The sequence below is a fragment of the Xiphophorus maculatus genome, chromosome 4 (assembly GCF_002775205.1).
Source record: "Xiphophorus maculatus strain JP 163 A chromosome 4, X_maculatus-5.0-male, whole genome shotgun sequence".
Taxonomy (NCBI): Eukaryota; Metazoa; Chordata; class Actinopteri; order Cyprinodontiformes; family Poeciliidae; genus Xiphophorus; species Xiphophorus maculatus.
The window spans coordinates 30,200,732-30,219,704 of NC_036446.1; the positions used below are offsets into that span (position 1 = coordinate 30,200,732).

Below are 18,973 nucleotides of genomic sequence, written 5' to 3' on the forward strand. Positions count from 1 at the left end.
TTTGAGTGAGTCTTCATTCTGATTATATTTCACATTGTTACTGAAATCTGACAGCGCGTCCTGCACGGAATCCAAAACTTCATTTCAGCTGCAGGCTTTCGCGCTTCCTCTCGGATCCGTTTAGATACTCGGATGAACGATGCGTCTACGTTTCGGAGTTTCATCAGACGAAGGCAAAAAAACATAAAAGCGTGTCCTCTCATCAGTGAAATTTGCCATGGTGTCATTTTCCTCTGATGCTCCTCCTGAGCAAAACTACAAAGGTGTCACATACTCTCTCACTTTTACTCAGAGAGAGGAGGCCAATTTCAAATTGAAGGAACAGAAGACATATTGAAATTGTCTCCTGATAAAGTGGTCTGCATAATAGCACATGATTTCTTTTTCTTTCTTCTTTTTTTGCTGAAAACTTTGGTAGATTTTCAGCACTTTTTTTTTTGTTTGTTTGCACATGATCACCAGGTGACCCTGGGTCTGTTTGGGCATGAGGAGGAGGTGATCTCCAACCCGCTGTCTCCAGGAGTGATCCAGGGCATCATCTACAGCAAGTGCTCTCTCCAGGGCGGGGAGAGGGAAGCTGTCCTCCAGCAGGAGCTGGTCATCCACATCGGCTGGATAATCTCCAACAACCCCGAGCTGTTCAGCGGCATGCTCAAAATCAGAGTCGGGTAGGACGACACCAGGCTGAATTTGAAGCTCGAGCAGCTCTTATGTGCTTTACCAACTGGGATTTTCTCATGCAGCATGTTTGCCTAGATGCAATTTCCCCCTCCCTGGTGCTAGCCATTGAAAAACTCAAGAAACCAATTGCTGTCAAATCCCTCTGAGATTCAGTAATGTGACCTGTTTTCTGCATTTCTCTCGCGCTCCAAATTACCCACGCTGCAATTTTCTTTGCGATTGGATTGAGGCGTCATGTTATCGGGAAAATTGAAAATGTTGAAAGTGCCTACGGGCTTGTGTATTGTGTGGGGTTTTGTTAACTGCTCACCAACAGTGGCACGCTGTGTCTCACAGAAATTATGTTTAGCTTTGTGCCCTAATATCAACAAATCAAAGAGAAAATCCATCTTAGAAGCATTTCGGAACACAAAATGGTGATATTTTACCAAAGGTGGATCTACATTTTAGACTTCTAGAAACGTCTTCAGAATGTTTTGTAAATCCAGCTGACTGAATCTGTAATTAGGTGCTTGAAAATGACTATTTCCAGCTTTTATCTGCCACACTGGTGGTTTTTTATGTAAATGTAAAAAACAGACCTTTAACTTATTAGAAAAAACAGGTGCAAAAACTTACGATGGTGGAAATTATTTGGAATATGGACATAAAAAACGTCACCCAAAGGCTTAAGGCGATTTCATGTCTGCCTCCGTTGATCTGATGAATGGTGTCAGACAATAATAAAACCTCCCAACAGGTTCGGTGCATGTTTTGACCTACAGGAACATCAGCTTTGTTGATCTACAGCAGAGATATAGAAGTTTTTTGTTTTTTTTTAAAAAACAGTAAAATCAGAGCAGAGCAACTTCGATATCTAGTTGTTTCATAGCAGTTATGGTTTAAAAGCTAAGTGTACTCTTGTGTTGAAATGTGCAAATTAACTGGACCAATCCTGACTCCCAAATATGTGCAAGAAAAGAAGAACGTTTCAATCACAGAAAAACAGCTGCTGTTCTTCCCGTAAAGAGTACACAGAGTACACAATTGGTCCGTTCTGCTCTGACTTCCTCCTACTTCTTCCAGTGGAAATAAAACAGACAAAAATAGGCCCTGAAAACTAATCTGATTCCTGGAAATGGTGCCTGCAGTTTTCTTTGTAAGAGCAAACTGTGTATAAAGATACTAACTCTGTACGCAGCTGTTGAATAGAGGCCATTTAAAACAACATCTGCAGTATTATTTAAATTGGTTGTATAAAAGGAGGGCAAACGGGAATCTCAGCACCTAAAGGCCACAGCTGGACATGTTTGTGTGTTAGATGTTTGTGACCTTTAAACCCTCAGGCAGCGCTTCACAAAAAAACAGCGTTTTGATCAATGCCAGCCTCGGCACTACACTGAAAATGAATCGATACTTACAGCTGACCGCTGCATCCCTGAATCTATCCTGATTGTGTCATTTGGAAGTAGAGAAATGCAAGATAAAAGGTACAATCGTACAAGAGGCGCAGAAACCTGGTAAGAAAAGACTATAATAAAGGAATTAAAACAAAGAGTAAGAATAACGAGTCAACACTTCACCTTAGGTCAAAGGTCAGAGGGCAGAAGTGGCATCACTTCTGAACTTCTGTTGTGTCTTTAAAACAAGTGTAAGGCTCCAGAAAATGTGGATCCCCAAAGAAATTGATCTTCTTTTCTAATGTTTCACCGGGCGGCATCAGGCAGAATGAAAAAGTAAGATGTCCATGTACACAGACTTGTGGTACGCATCGAGTGGGATTATTGAGGGTTAAGAAGTTAAGCTCTGGTTTTGATCATGTCCTCATTGCAATGCGGACGAGGTGGCATTTGTAATCTCTAACATAATTCGTCTGCTGTGCGGATACCAAGCTGGATCGTTCAGGCCATGAAACATGAGCTGAAGATCCGAGGTGGAGACCTGGCACCTCAGGACATCTACCAGCTCTCTCCCAGCAACATCAAGCAGCTGCTGCTGGACGTCCTGCAGCCGCAGCACACCGCCAGGTACGCTGGATGAACATAAACGATGCGTGATCCGACAAAATCTACGCTTTTTACTTTCCATTTAACTCACAGATTTAAACAAACCAGAGCTTCGTTGGTGGCTCTGGTTTGTTTAAACATCTTCTTTGATGTTTAATTGTTTAATCTTCTTCCCTTGGTTTATATCAGATCATCTAATTAAAGCAGGAGCCAATTTCCCTTAGGGAATTAATAAAGCTTTATCTTATCTAATTAACTAGCATTGACTGAAAAACAATCTTTTTTTTAAAAGGACAACAGCTGCCCTTATTTTGAGGATGTGATCTCATCAGGTTCTGTTGGTTTTTTTACCCCAGGTCTTGGCTGAACAGGCGTCAGATCGACGGCAGTCTGAACAGAACCCCTCTGGGGTTTTATGACCGTGTGTGGCAGATCCTGGAGAGGACGCCTAACGGTATCGTGGTGGGAGGAACTCACCTCCCACAGGTACGTAATCCGTTTACAGTGGAGGTAGCCATTAGAAGATGAGTACACTGTGGTCAAAAAGAGATGAACATGGTCAGCAACAATGCTGTATTGGTCTTGGGGCCCAAAGGCATTTCAATTACTCTACGCCGTCCTGACTCAGTAGCCGTGTTTCCAGCAACGTTTTTTTATCTGCATTTTGAAGTATCGCTTTAGGAAAGGTTGATGGAAATGGCTACATTCTAAATAACTTCCTCAGTCTTGCAACAACAAAAAAAAGGTTTTCACACTTGCTTGAGATGGGTGGTTTTTTTTGGCTTTTCCTAAAAAGTTAGTGCCTTAAAGGGGAGGTGGAAACATATTTGCCATAGTGACCATTTATCTCATGACTGATCCTGTTTCTCCTTTGTCTACGACAGCATGTAACATCGCCAATACTGGTTGACTCAACAGAAAAGTTCCAACCTGCCCAATAGCAACAGATTCCTGAAAACCTCTCCCCATATACATGGTCCATGCTAGTTGGCAACCTCTGCTTCCTGTTTCTCACAGCCATGCGTAATGTCAACATCTGACAGAATTCTGCTGGTTGACTCACTCTAAACCAGTAGATGGAAACACGCCTAATTTGCTTCCTTTTCATTTTTGCAACGTTTTAAAAGTTTGCTCAAAATGTGCATCGCAATCTGTTGGAAAAATGCCGATGCGAAGCAGGACGGATCTTTGTTTTTATTTGGCTTGAACCAAATCGAAACTTGGACCAGGCAGCGTTTCTCCACTCTGTTTTGGTTCAACGTTGTTACTAGCTGTTATAGCATCATGCATAATGTTTTACTTCCTGTAAAACATTATGTAAATATTATGTAACAAATGGAAAATGTATCCTGCCCCTCTAGATACAGCAGTACATGACTAAGGTCTCCTCTGTCATTACGCAGCAACCAACTCTGTCAGACATGACGATGTACGAGATGAACTTCTCCCTGCTGGTGGAGGACACACTCAAGAACATTGTCCTGCCTGAGTACAGACAAATCATTGTAGAGGTGAAGAACCACATTAACTAAGACCAACAAACATGCAGCAAGTAGAGCTGAAGCAAAATTAGCTTTAAAAAAAATTATAATCTTTGTATTTTCAGCTCTTTTAATTGTCTTTTGCAATCCTGTCCACCATTAGCTGCTGATGGTGGTGGCCACAGTGCTGGAGAGAAACCCCGAGCTGGAGTTTGGCGACAAGGTGGATCTGGATAGTCTGGTGAAGGAGGCGTTTAACGACTTCCAGAGAGACCGGAGTCGCTTAGAGGGGATGGAGAAACAGGTACGGAAGCCTCTGAGGAACCTCTCTGGTTACACTTGTTGCGTACCAAACTACAACTGCTGTAACAAGTCCCTAACTGTGGCTGTTGGCCCCAGGATGACATGGAGGTATTCTACAACACACCGCCTCTAGGAAGGAGAGGAACCTCCAGCTACCTGACCAAGGCGGTGATGATTCAGCTGCTGCAAGGAGACATGAAGCCCTGCAAGGACGACCCGTGTGCCGTTAGTTAGATTTGCAGCACGTAAAGTCATCATCGCTAATTTGCTTCACCTTGATTTCAGTGCTTACTTAGATTCCATTGCATGCATTGGAATCCTTTTAAACGTTTAAGTGTTTTTTCATAGAAGTCTAAAAGGTGTGTGGTGGTCACCCGGTTCTTCAGAATCACTCATGTTGCTCACAAACCAAGCTCAGGTGGAACTGTTCTCTGTATCTCACCAGCAGATATACTGTAGTTCTCTGTAATCTAGCAGATTATCATTCAAACTGTGAGCCTACCTATGTGTTCCATACTAAGGCAGACTAAATACGTTTGATGACTTAAATTAGAAAGCAGTTAACTTTGCTATTGTTTTCTGCCAGTTTCACAGGAAACAAACTGTTAGACTGACCAAGAACCGCCACACCTGACCTTTTTTTTTAACCTATTTATGTGTGATTTGTGTGTCATCCATCTCAGCACGTAGATGTTTTAGTGTTTAGCGTAGCATGTTGAGTTATTCTCCAAGGTGCATTCTGTCATAGATTGCAGGGAAGGGTTTCTGAATGTAATTAACTATAAAACAGCTTTCAGAAGGGCTCTGCATGACGACGACTACTGCTCATGTGAAGCTTTTTGGGCTGAGTGCCCTTTAGGCTTCACTGTATCTGTGAAAAAATGTGCTTGCGTCTGTTAGCAGGACCGATTAAAGCTCTAAACACACTTCGCTGGATGCCATCACTGTGAGGGGTATAACTAAAGTCGCCATTGTTCATCGGAGCTTTATTGTGTTTGTTAGTGAACTAGATCTGTAAAAGACATATTTTTATCTGAAATAAAATGGTAGAAACTATAAAAATCTTCCTCAGTTTATCTTTCCATCAGTGCGTGCAGGCGTGTGTGTGTGTGTGTGTGTGTGTGTGTGTGTGTGTGTGTGTGTGTGTGTGTGTGTGTGCGTGTGCGTGTGCGTGTGCGTGTGTGTGTGTGTGTGTGTGTGCGTGCTCTGGGAATTTGTAACTTGAACCTTTCCTCAAGTTTTCTGCGTTACTGCCACACACTTCCATGTGTTTTACTTGGACTTGTGAAGTGAAAGCAACACATAGTTTTCAAATTTAGTTGCAGCATCTTTTGCTGCAGTTCCCGCTGCAGACATGTTGAGATTTCTCGTTTAGAGACAGAGGTTATGGTCCATTCTTTGTGCAATAGCTCAAACTCAGGCATACGGATTGGAGAACATCTGTTAACCTCAGTTTTGAAGTTTTACCGCAGATTTTCAGTGAGGTTGAAATGTAGACTTTGACTAGGCCATTCGAGCCTGTGGGAAAGTTTCAATCAAAGCTGTTCGGTTGTAGCTCTGGTTGGAGGGTCAAGTTGTTCTTATAGAAGGTGAGCATCTGCTCCAGTCTCAAGCCGTTTTCAGACTAAAAGGTTTTCTGCCAAAGAAAAGCAAACCCACAGGATGATGCTGCCACCACCACTTGTTACCGTGGAGATGGTGTCTTTAGGGCGACACCACCTCCACAGTGCATAGAAAATGGACACTGCATTTTCCATGCAGGTCAAATTGTTAAAGTTAGTTTTGTCTGACTAGATCTCCTCCTTCCATTGATTTTATTACTTTGCTGGATTTTATTTTTGGGTCATCAGAATCAACGGGGCTAAATACAAATGAAAGCCGCACTTTTCAGAAACCACTTAATTTTCTTCACAGTCATATGCACACCCCCAGTGTCCATCACATAAATTACCACTAAAATTAGACGTTTATTGAAACTGACAAAATGAAATGGGGAAAAAAAAAACATGCTCAAGGTATACAAATACATTTCCAAGGCCTTGGATACTTTTCACAAGTCTCCACCTCAGCAGCACATCTGGATTTGCTGCCCTGCAAGATTTACTCCGTGGCGGAGAGCTGGGCGAGAGTCTGGGGATAAGATGAATGAGCTCCGTCTCTTTCTCAGTATATTCAGATCAACTCAGAACCCGAAGAGAGGAGTTCTTGTCTGTCTTCTTTAATCAATCTCTTTTACATAAAATGGCTCCCGTAGGATTTTAGAAAGATTTTCAGATTTGTTGCCAATTAGTTGTACTCTTCTGAGGGTGTTATCTATGGGGGGGAAAAAGCTGACCGTCTTCCAGCAGCAGGGATTTTAAACAGGGAGCTCCTCTTATAAAGATAAATTACTCTTCAGAAGGCACACTTGTAGGTCCTCTGTTACTCCCCAAACCATAAATAACTGGATGATGTCCCCATCCGCCTGACTGCTGCACGATTAAAGAGCACTCAGAAGCAATCCAGAGACATTATCCTTGATGTAACGTTGCTCTGCTGATTAACTTTGAAGAATGATTAATGCTGCATTGAACCACCAGGATGCAGCAGCTTTCAATAAATCAGAGTGCTTAAGCCTGAGGATTCAAAAATGTGACTTTAGTTATCACAAATAAGAGAATTAAAAGTCGGATAACCAGTAAAATTGTGTGAAGGTATTCTGTAGTGACATTAAAAATAATTGAAAACAACTTCTTTCTGAGCAAACATACCAGGTTTCACCTTTCAGAAAGCTTTTAGCGTTGATGCTAATTTTAGCTTACACTACATTGCTTGCATGCTGAATGGAGTAAGTCCATGTTAGTGAACACATTAGTGATGCCCCAGATGCTATTCACTACATTTTAGGTCACTTTAGCTTATGCAGAGTTGCTTGCATTCTACATGAAGACTCTTAACTGGAGGGTTGTTATTGCTAGTGGTAGCCCTCATGCTAATGGCAGCAATTTAGCCAAAAATGCCATCATCTAACTTACTAAATGAACTCAGTCAATCTATTGACATCATTTTTGTTAACCATTTTTGCTATTGTTTTTGCTAATATTAGGTTATACACAGTTTGAATACTAGATGTAATATGTTGCTGGAGGCCAACGTACCACTGATAGCCAAACTCAGACTTAAACCATCTGCTGTTTTAAATTTTTAGGCTTTGAAATATGAACTTGAAGCCAGCTGAACCTTACTCATCATCAGAACCCCAATTCCAGTCCATTCGATACGCACACTGTAAAATCTTATAGTTTTGTAGTCATTATCCTCCTTCTAGTACAGCTGGATCTGAATTCTGCAAATATAAAGGTAGAAAATTGGGTCTTCTATGGAAAAGTAGAATCGTATCGAAATAATTTTTCTCTTATGGCATTGTAAAGAAAGAAACTTTCAAAAGTTATATATATATATATATATATACTGCTCAAAAAAATAAAGGGAACACTAAGTGTTAAACACCTGTTTAAGTGTTCCCTTTATTTTTTTGAGCAGTGTATATATATATATATATATATATATATATATATATATATATATATATATATATATATATATATATATATATTGTTAAGTCTGAAAATTAATTTGAAAAAAAAATCTTTTGACAAAAAATCTGGAAAAAAATCACTTGAAAATATATATTTTTAAAAAAGCAAACGAGACAGATGTACGTTCAACCATTGCATACACATTAAATTAAATTACTCACAAAACGTTTTTTATGGATCATTTTTGAAACAATATTATGTGTTTTCAATAATATTGCAACACATTTTTCTCCACACCAGTCTACCTACAACCAGAAGAAAGTGAAATCAAACATGCCAAGTATGAGGTACATCCCACAAGTGACTGTGATAACCAGACCAAGGGAAAACATGCAGAAATGTTTCTCACATCTGCTTTTCTCTCCTGTCTTCACATTCTGTCATGTCAACATGTCATCACACACACGCACTCCTCCCCCCCACACACACACCCACACACGCACACCCCCTCCAGCTTGTATTTATCTGTTGGTTCTTTCTATTCACAGAGATGAGCATAATCGCAGATGACAAACTCCTGGGGTGTGCTGTGACGGACTGCTGAAATGGAGAAAGTTCCTCCCTTGGAATCACACATCAGCACCTCTCTCACACCTCCTGCTAAAACACGGGCAGACGTCCTCCCTTGGTGGCTCTGGGGCTGGAGGCGTGTGTGAGCAAAGAGAAACTGACTTATTATTATGTGCGGTGGTGTAGGCTGACAGGTTCGGGGGAATTAATGCAGCTGTTCCACAGGTGGTTGTCATCCATGTATCACACAGAATGAACTGACTGAAAAACACATGCTGGCTGGTGATGTTGCTAAAAAAATCTCTTTCTGTCTTTTGATGCCTTTTGGACTGTGTGGCAGCAGATTATTCTGCTGGTCAGCCTCGTCCAAACTGTTTCCATGCATTTAAAGCGCAGTTTCCCCTTCGTCTAATCCTGTCAGAGTGCCGTGTCCTGTTGACCTCAACTTCTGCTCTAGATATTTTTAACTCTAAGATCCCTGACTCCAATCTATAAATTGAAATACTCCACAGAGAACTTGCTAAGTCCGTTGTCTGAAAATGAAAAGAGTATGGTAGACCTACCATGACGGTCTACCTAATTTGAGCTCTGGTTAAGGAGAACATTGAGGATAATTCCTCAAAGGGAACAATAAATGTCCAGAAGTTCAGTTGAAATTGAGTATCTGAGAAAATGATGAAAATTTAAGTTCACAGGCATTCTTCGTCTAATGATGTCTGGACAAGCTCTCATTTGGCACAATAAAATGACCGCTGAATTGTTGAACTGTAGGTGAGCTATTTTACGAAAAAGAATGGGAAGAAAAATCAGTTTCTTGTTGTGCTACTCTGGTAGAAATGTTATTTTTGTAACCTGGGGACAGTATTTGCAGCTTAGAGGCTCCATATTCAGTACAGACACTCTTGTGTTTTGGGATCAATAATAAAAAATAGCTTGGCGGCACATTTGGCCTCAGTCCGTAGCTTAATTAAAAGGATGAGGTATCAAAGGTAACTCCAGGGTTTACCCCAGTGTATTATAAGCCTGGCGGCCCGCCATGCTTTACAAGCCCCCCCTCCTCCCGCCCTATCAGGCTGTATCAGACTTTCCTTGGGAAACTGTGGTTACCATGTAGTAACTTGCCATCATCGGTGTGTATGTGAATGGGAACGACTTATTTTATTGTAGAGGATCTTTGAAGGTAAATTTGTTAATCAATCAACAACTGTAAGGCGCTCAGAGCAAAACAACCACAAATATCCACGTCCCTGCTTCTGTGTAATAGTTGGGAAACAGCTATCATATGTGGCTTTTTGCTACATATGGCAAACTTGACACTTTACATCCTTCAGGAGTCATCTATTTTGGAGCTGCATATTTGCAAACTTAAGTCAACATCTTGTTTTTACAAAGAAAGGATCTCTTCTAGTCAGACCTTTTGACTCTTTTTTAAAAAAAATGTATTGTCATAGATGACAAGTTTCTCTCTACCAGGGTTCTAGTTCTACCGTGGGCCTATTTGAAATCTCTCCAAGTGTTGCACAGCCAGACTTCAGGTGAATTCTCTAGGAATTTCACTCTAAGGAATTCCCTGATGAAAAACTCCTCCTGAAACTCCTCCTATTAATCAAGTGCCTGTTATCACCAGTACCAAGCTGATGCTGTTCTCCTTCATAAATCATTTTAAGTGAGGATAAAACGCTTTTTTTGTTGTTGTTATTCTGGTATTTCTTAAGTAAATAATGATAATATGGAAAATCAGATACTTTTGAAAATGTGCAGATTCTATAAAACTAGACTTGATTTTTACAGAAACAACAAATTTATCTTTATTTATTGTTTCTATATCGATGAGTTCATCTAACTTCACTTTCAAGGCTTCCCTCAAATCCAAAAGGAAAGATTAGTAGCAGCAGTACCAAAAAACGCCACCAGATGGTGACAGACAACTACAAATACAGCCGAGGGAAGGCGTTAGTTTTTCCTTGCAGTTTTATTTTTTTTCTCTAATGCTGAACTACAGTAAAATGGTGCAGGAATTGGTGGAATTGTTTTTTGGCATCAATATTTAAGAATATCATAAACTGCAGCTAAATCTCTTTGGGTCATTTCACCTCTTCTAAATATCGGGGAGTTGAGGTAAAAGGCTATAAACGAACTTTGACACTTACTTCATACAAAACTCCAACATATGTGGAGAATTTCTTTACTGATTTTAATGAGCTTTTGTCTCTTATATGCATTGATTATGACTGTGTAGTAATGTTGTTCATTGTAGTTATAAAACTACAGTGTTGGTGATTTCAACATCCATGATTTAAAAATCTAGATTTACATATAGATTTTATATAGATACATTGTTGTGTATTTATTCTACCTATTTTTAATTGCTATATTTTATTGTTTTTGCTATTTTTCGTTCTCTGTACGGTGTCCTTGAGTGCCAGAAAGGCGCCTTTCAAATAAAATGTATTATTATTATTATTATTATGTTGACAACCTGCAGACAAAGGGGCAAATGAGATCTTTAATATATTAGAGAATTTTGGTCTGACACAACATGTTAAACAAGCAACACACAATCATGAAGTATCAGTAAGGGTGTGAATATTTTAAATGTCTCTGTAACTGATGTCGCCCTGTCTGATCATTTTATTGTCATCTTTGAAAGCACTTCATCCATTGACTTGCTTAGCCAAACAGCTGCTATCACAAAACGTTCCCTCAAAGAGAACACGGCAATTGTTAAATTAAATTGTTTTTAATTACAGAATTTTATTTCCTTTGTATCTTTATTAAAAATGTGATGTTTTTTTATTATTATTATTATTTAAATTATTAGTGTGGCATTCAGCGGTTCAACTATGCAATGAAATTTGTTTGTGGCCAACAACGCCACCAGGGCTGCCACCCAGGAAATAACAGTAAAGGTCCATTTCGCAATAAGCCAGAGACACAGTCTCAAAAAATAGTGGTGGTTTATTGTCACAGCAGTAAAATACTAGAATGTGAAGGGGAAAAAAAAGAAAATTACTAAATAAATCCAACTAGGCTTACCGGCGGGTACGGCCAGGTCCTGGACAGGAGGCTCCGAAACAAAGAAATCACTACAAACACCCGTGAAGTCACACTCACCCAAGTGCAGTTTAACACTAGAAGTACTAGAGAAGTACTAGACAAAGATAAAACCGCTGAGGCCAAGCTCCTCTCACTCCCACCCAAACAGGAACGCTCAAACATCGGCACCCGTAACAGGAACCACTCCACTCAATCAAACGTGGAGGTGAATACGCCGATACTTCACTGTAGTTTTATAACTACAATGAACAAGCAGTTGTAAGCGCGCAGGCAGCCAAGCTCACCTGTACTTGGCACACAGACAGCCCAACACCTCAGCTTTTATAACGAGCGCCCTCTGGCGCTATTGGCTCGCCTGCAGTTACCCAGAGATTTAACATCTCATGAGATGTTATGTCATATCATGACATAATATCTCATGTTATGTCATCTCATGATGTTATGTCATCACAGGATGACATAACATCATGAGATATTATGTCATTTCATGAAATAAATCTCATGTTATGTCATCTTATGATGTTGTCATGAGATGTTATGTCATCTCATGTTGTGTCATGAGATGACATGACATCTCATTTTAATGCAACATGACGCCATCTCATTTCATGCTATGTCATCTCATTATGTTATATCATCACATAACTTGTCATGATATGACATAACATGAGATGTTATGTCATATTTATATGTTATGTCAGTCTTATGCACAGCCCGTTGTTAAGGAAAAATGATTATTTTTAATGCTTGATACAGTTAATCTTAAAAGTTATATTCAGCACTCTTATTTGGAACAGTTTTCTGTTGAGCATTTGGGAATGGAGCCGAATAGCAGGCATTCAGGCAAGCAGGGGCCTCCCCCACACACAGAGCAATAAAAGTAGCATTCCGATGGGGTAGAAGTAAGGGAGTTTGGGGGAAGAGACTTCAGAGGTATCTGCGAAATCTCATCTCAGGACTTTTCGGCGCCCGTACCAGACAGGGATTAGCACTAAGTGGTCCGCCCTTTTGCTCAGAAAAAAAACAGACGGCCTTCAATCTTTGCCGTAAATCAGGGAGGTTCTTAAGTTTCTCTGAGTCCCTACGGAGTTTCTAATTGGTCAAAGAATGGAACGCCTTGACTGCATATATTAAATTGAAGAAACACCCACTCAGTATAAAATTTCGGGTCAGCGCTAAAATTCAGAGAGAGCGGCTACTATTTTTGCCTTTTTTCTTTGTCTTTGTTTTGTGTTTGTCTGTCTTCCCTGTGTCTGTCTTTATTTTTATGAGAAAAATGCATATCTCTGTTCCTCTGCAGCTTTGTTAATTGATTCATGCGTTGCTTTGTATGGGATTAAACTCTGTGATCTGTGACGTCAACGCGCAGTGTTGTGGTTTCCTTGTCGCTGCACGTCGCCCACTGAGAGCGTCACTAGCGAGAACGTCACTCGCCGAGGATCCTGGGAAGATTAAAGAGGAAAGAGCCAAACGATTTGTCCAAAGTTAACGTTAAATTATCCTCTTTTTTAACACCGTCCAATAAATGTTATTGATAGCTCTATCTATCTACCTGCATATCTATTGATAGACATATTTATTTATAGCTAGCTAACCTATGTAGTATCATGTTTGTAGAGACCCGGATAGAACTTATATAAAACATAGGTTTACTTAATTTTAATAATAGAGAAGGTTGCAGAAAATATTTATCTCTCCATCCATCCATCCATCCATCCTGCTTGTAGAGGCACCGCAGCACCCGCAGAAAACTTATGTTTAAAGTAGAATTATTTAACTAATACACAAAATTATAGACAATATCTATCTGTCTGTCTGTATGTCTGTCATTTGTGTTTGTAGAGAAACCGGAGCACCCGGAGAAAACTTTAGTTTAAAACAAGATTAGTTGATTTTACTAAGAGAGCAAATTACAGTGTCTGTCTATCTGTCACTTGTGTTTTTAGAGAAACCGGAGCACCCGGAGAAAACTTGTATTTAAAGTAGGATTACGTCATTTTACTAATAAAGAAAATTACAGACAATATCTAGCTACCCATCTATCTATCTACTCTATGTACCTATTTACCGTTTTTGTAGGGAAACTGGAGCACCCAGAGAAAACCTATTGTTAAAATGACGTACAATGACTTAAAGTAACTAAAACCATATATGCTATGGACTGCGGTTTTAGCATTTCCGCATTTTTTCACCACATAGAATACTTCCGGTGCACAGGCAACAATATGTTAGTAATGGCTGCTCCGTACGCTGCAGGACTATCAATGATGCTTAGAAAATAATTCAGACATCCTCAAACGCTCCAACAACGGTATCAAACTTCATAAAACCTTCAAAGCTAAGGCCTCATATGTCTGACGTAGCTAACAGACAATCTCACAAAGATGTAATGTAAATGATAAGTGAAAGCTGCTGTTTTCACAGACAAGCAGAAGAGAAAAGCAAAGAGTGGTTTGAAGAGTCATCCATCCATTAATCCATCCGTCCATCCATCCATCCATCCATCCATTTTTATCCGCTCTATCCGGGGTCGGGTCGCGGGGGTAGCAGCTTCAGAAGGCAGGCCAGACTTCCCTCTCCCCAGCCACTTGTTCCAGCTCCTCCAGGGGAATCCCACGGTGTTCCCAGGCCAGCCGAGAAACATAGTCCCTCCAGCGTGTCCTGGGTCTTCCCCGGGGCCTCCTCCAGGTGGGACGTGCCCGGAACATCTCAGCAGGGAGGCATCCAGGAGGCGTCCTGACCAGATGCCCGAGCCACCTCAACTGACTCCTCTCCACGTGAAGGAGCAGCAGCTCTACTCTGAGTCCCTCCCGGATGACTGAGCTACTCACCCTATCTCTAAGGGAGAGCCCAGACACCCTAAGGAGAAAACCCATTTCGGCTGCTTGTATTCGCGATCTTGTCCTTTTAGTGATAACCCAAAGTTCATGACCATAGATGAGGGTAGGAACGTAGATCGGCCGGTAAATTGAGAGCTTCGCTTTTTGTCTCAGCTGCGCCAATCCTCCTGTCGATCTCTCACTCCCTTCCCTCATTTGTGAATAAGATCCCGAGATAGTTAAACTCCTCCACTTGGGGCAGGACTGCCCCCCAACTCCCCTGACCCAGAGAAGGCACTCTACCCTTTTCCAGCTCAAGACCATAGCCTCGGATTTGAAGGCACTGATCCTCGTCCTGGCTGCTTCACACTCGGCTGCGAAACGCTCCAGTGAGAGCTGCCGATCACGGCCTGATGAAGCCAATAGGACCACATCATCCCCAAAATGCAGATATGCGATCCTAAGGCCACCAAAACGGATCCCCTCAACACCTTGGCTGTATCTAGAAATTCTGTCCATGAACATAATGAACAGAATCGAAGACACAGGGCAGCCCTGGCGGAGTCCAACTCTCACCGGAAACGAGCCCGACTTACTGCCGGCAATGTGGACCAGACTCTGACACCGGTCGTAAAGGGACTCTGCCAGACGTTCCCAGCAGACCCTCACAACACGTTTGGGCCTGCCAGGTCTGACCGGCATCCTCCACCCCACCAGGTAGTGGTTAGTGGACAACTCTGCAGTTCTCTTCACCCGAGTGTCCAAGACATATGACCGCGGACCCAACGAAACGATGACAAAGTCGATCATCGAACTGCGGCCGAGGGTGTCCTGGTGCCGTGTGCACATATGGACACCCTTATGTCTGAACATGGTGCTCGTTATGGACAATCCTTGACAAGCGGAGAGGTTTAACAACAGAACACCACTCGAGTTCAGATCATTGGGGTCGTTCCTCCTAACCAGGCCCCTCCAGGTCTCACTGTCGTTGCCCACGTGAGCTTTGAAGTCCCCCAGCAGAACAAGGGAGTACCCAGGAGGGGCACTCTCCAGTACCCCCTCCAAGGACTCCAAGAAGGGTGGGTAATCTGAACTGTCATTCGGCCCATAAGCACAAACAACAGTCAGAACCCGTCCCCCCACCTGTAGGCGGAAGGAGGCTACCCTCTCGTTCACCGGGGTAAACCCCAACATACAGGCGGCGGGATGGGGGGCAACAAGTATGCCCACTCCTGCCCGTCGCCTCTCACCGTGGGCAACTCCAGAGTGGAAGTAATTGGGAGACAGGTAATAAAAGGTCCGTCCGTCCATCCATCCATCCATCCGTCCATCCGTCCATCCGTCCATTTTCTTCTGCTTGTTGGGTCGTGGGGGCGACAGCCTAAGTAGGGAGGCCCAGACTTCACTTTCCTCAGATCCTCCAGGGGAATCCCATCACATTCTTTGGCCAACTGAGAAACAAATTCTTCATTTGGGCCTGGGAATGGATGGGAGTTTTACATTTTTGTTTTGGCAATTCTCAGGGAGGTGCACAGATTTGGAATTCAGTGAGGGAAGTTTGACAGGTTCGGTATTGCAAACTTTCTGTCGACTCAGTAAAGGTCTGTAAACATTGCTAGGGTTTGCGTCATGTTTGTCAGCAGTTCCCACACAGCACTTGGAGCTACTGCTCCCTGGTTCTGCTGCTGGCAGAGTCGTCCAAACTTGATGATAAATCGGCTGTTTTAGTTTCTCAAGCTGGATTCTTTTATTTTCACCTCCACATACTCTATCCAATTCAATTAAGGAAAGCATGTCTTTCCTTTCAAAGTTACGAAGTTCCTTCTTCTCCTGCTGCTTGCGGTGTATCTGTGAATCCCACGAATCAGTCAGAGACTTGGTAGCTGCAGCTTTTTTATCTTTCTCCAGTTTTTCACGCTTTATCTCTGCAGCTTCCCGATGTTTAATATCTTTCAATAACTTATCCTCCATAAAAGTCCTTTTGGCAGCTTCTTCCTTCTTTTTAAGAGACAGTTGGTCATACACTATTTTTTTACGGCATTCACGAATTCTGTCTTTAACAGGAACGTCGCAGTCAATGTCATGATCTTGAACGACCGATTTATATGGAACAGCTCTTCTTTGCTCACTAATGTTGTCCTGTGTCTTCAGGATCTGCTGAGCCTCCTTCTTTTCTCTCCTGGCTCCAACTTCCTCAACTCTATATCCAGGAAGCACCGCTTGTCTTTCAGTCCTGTACATTTCCATCTTCTTCTTCTGTTTGTGTTGATGTCTGGCAGCCAATGCATCAGCCAGAGGGTTTTGCATCAGAGTTTTTTCCTGCTGCTTTTCTTCATCAGACATTTTAGCCAACTCCTCCTTTCCCATACTCTTACAAAGGTCTTTTTGTAATATAGCATCATAAGCCGCTTCTTTCTTCAATATATTATCAAAATTGTCATCCATAGTCTTTACTTCTTCTTTGTTAGGCTGCGTCTCCTCCTGTCTCAAAAATTTCTGGTTTTTCTCTTTCTTCCGTCTCCTCATCTGAATTTCCTCAATTTGTTGCCGTCTGTCTGACTCCATTATGGCAGCCATTTGTTGCCTTTCAATTTCAGCCTTTTCCTTCTTCTTCTGTTGTTTACCTCGAATCTGAGCATCCCATGTGTCAGCCAGAGACTTTTTCAAATCATCTTTCTTTTTCTTCTCCTGTTCCTCTCGTAACTTTTGCCCTAGCTGCTGCTTAGCCCTCTCTTTGCATCGCTTTTCCTCTAAGACAATGTAGCTGGCAGCTTCTTTTTTCTTGATATTGTCCAGATTATCATAAACGTTCTTCTTACAATCCTCCATTCGATTTAACCTTTCTGATTTGCTCAAGGAATAATATCCTTGCTTTTTAATCTTGTCCATTTCCATCTTCTGCTGTTTATATTCAACTTGATTATCCCATGCTGCAGTCAAAGACTTTTGCATTTTAACTTTCTTTTCCTTCTCCTGCTTATCAAGTAATTGTTGGGCAAACTCCCTCTTGGCCATTTCTTTATGAATTTTTTCCTCCTCTAAAGCGTCTTTGGCAGCTTCTTTTCTCTTTATCTCCTCCAGATTTTCATAGGCCATCTTCTTACGCCTGTCTTCAAATTTATCCTTCCCAGGAACTTTTTTCTCCCTCACTTGATGCACATATTCTGAATAACTGCCTTCACTAACATTTGACCGAAAGGTATCTAAAGTTTCATCTTGTTCTTGATGTCGGAAAGGGCGGTTCAAATCTTTACTTGGTCCTGTCTTGTTTGTCCTAAACACAGGAATAATCCTCTTCAGTAATCGTCTGGAATCCATATTTCGTTTCTGTCTCACGATGAAAAGATTACAACTCACTATAAATTCGCTGGCTTCTACAGGTCTGACTTTAGAACACAAGTAAACTATTCAAGAGGTTTCAGAGCTGATGTCATAGGATCTATGACACAATAGTGATCCTAGTGACATCATCAGTCAGGTACAAGTGTAACATTAGTTGCTATTGCTATGGTAACCAGGAAAAGCTCTGAAGTGATTCACAACTTCTAGTAAAGCAGATGTTTCAAACCATTATTAAGGAAGAATATTTAAAATTAACTTTGGACAAAACGTTTGGCTCTCTCTTCCCTAATCTTCCGGGTCCTCAGCGGGCGGCGTGCAGCCAGAGTGAAAACAACAACACTGCGCGTTGACGTCACAGAATCACAGAGTTTAATTCCATACAAAGCAACGCATGAATCAACAACAAAGCTGCAGAGGAACAGAGATATGCATTGTTTACCTTATACAAACAAAGACAGACAAGACAAAGACAGACAAAAAACAAAACAAAGACGCGTCTTTGGAGAGAGCCGATGGAAAAAAAGCAAAATAGTGGCAGCTCTCTGAATTTTTCTCCTGTACACGAAGTCTTATACTAAAGGTGTGTCTTTCCTGTATAATATATTCAACTAAGGCGTTCCTCCAGTTGACCAACTGGAAGCTACCTTGGACACTCAGAGAAACTTAGAAACTCCCCCTAATTTTACGGCAAAGATCAAAGGCCATTTGCTCCCTTGGTAAAACAAAAGAGCGAACAGCTGCGTCCTGACCCCCTGTGGTTCTACGGTCATTCTGGGTACAGAAAAACCTGAGATAAGATTTCACAGATACCTGTGAAGTCTCTCTCATTATCTCTCCTTACATAAATTCTCAAAGAAACATACATCCAGTAATTTTTGGTTCAAGGAAATGTTATCTTTACCAACCCCAGTTTTGCTCCTCTACAGTCAGCACCCCAAAAGATTGAGTCCTGCCAAAAATAACACATAAAATCAACAGAACAAAATAAGGTATGATTCCTGAGCAATTTTCTAATACTAAACAAAACATTTTCATTCAAACTATTTCCATTTGATTCCGATATAGTCACAGATAGTACAATTTTCAAATACATTCATCATTTAGTAGTTTTAAAATGAGATAATACAATCTTCAGTAAAAACATGGTATTAATACTTAGAAAAATGTCTTAGAAATTAAATGTTAGCAGTTTCAACCTTCTATGTTGTATTAAGTTT

General features: G+C 41.3%; 1 protein-coding gene across 3 annotated transcripts in view; it reads left to right on the plus strand.

Moving 5' to 3' along the window:
* Positions 1-5,508, plus strand: part of phkb (phosphorylase kinase regulatory subunit beta) — a 107,108-nt gene extending 101,600 nt beyond the window's left edge. For all 3 annotated transcript variants that reach the window (XM_023332822.1, XM_023332821.1, XM_023332820.1), the window contains 6 exons: positions 463-668; positions 2,553-2,687; positions 3,023-3,152; positions 4,070-4,177; positions 4,311-4,451; positions 4,547-5,508. In XM_023332822.1, coding sequence (XP_023188590.1) covers positions 463-668; positions 2,553-2,687; positions 3,023-3,152; positions 4,070-4,177; positions 4,311-4,451; positions 4,547-4,684 — 858 coding nt within the window. In that variant the 3' untranslated portion in view covers positions 4,685-5,508. The remainder of the gene's footprint in view (positions 1-462; positions 669-2,552; positions 2,688-3,022; positions 3,153-4,069; positions 4,178-4,310; positions 4,452-4,546) is intronic.
* The last annotated feature ends 13,465 nt before the right edge of the window (positions 5,509-18,973 follow it).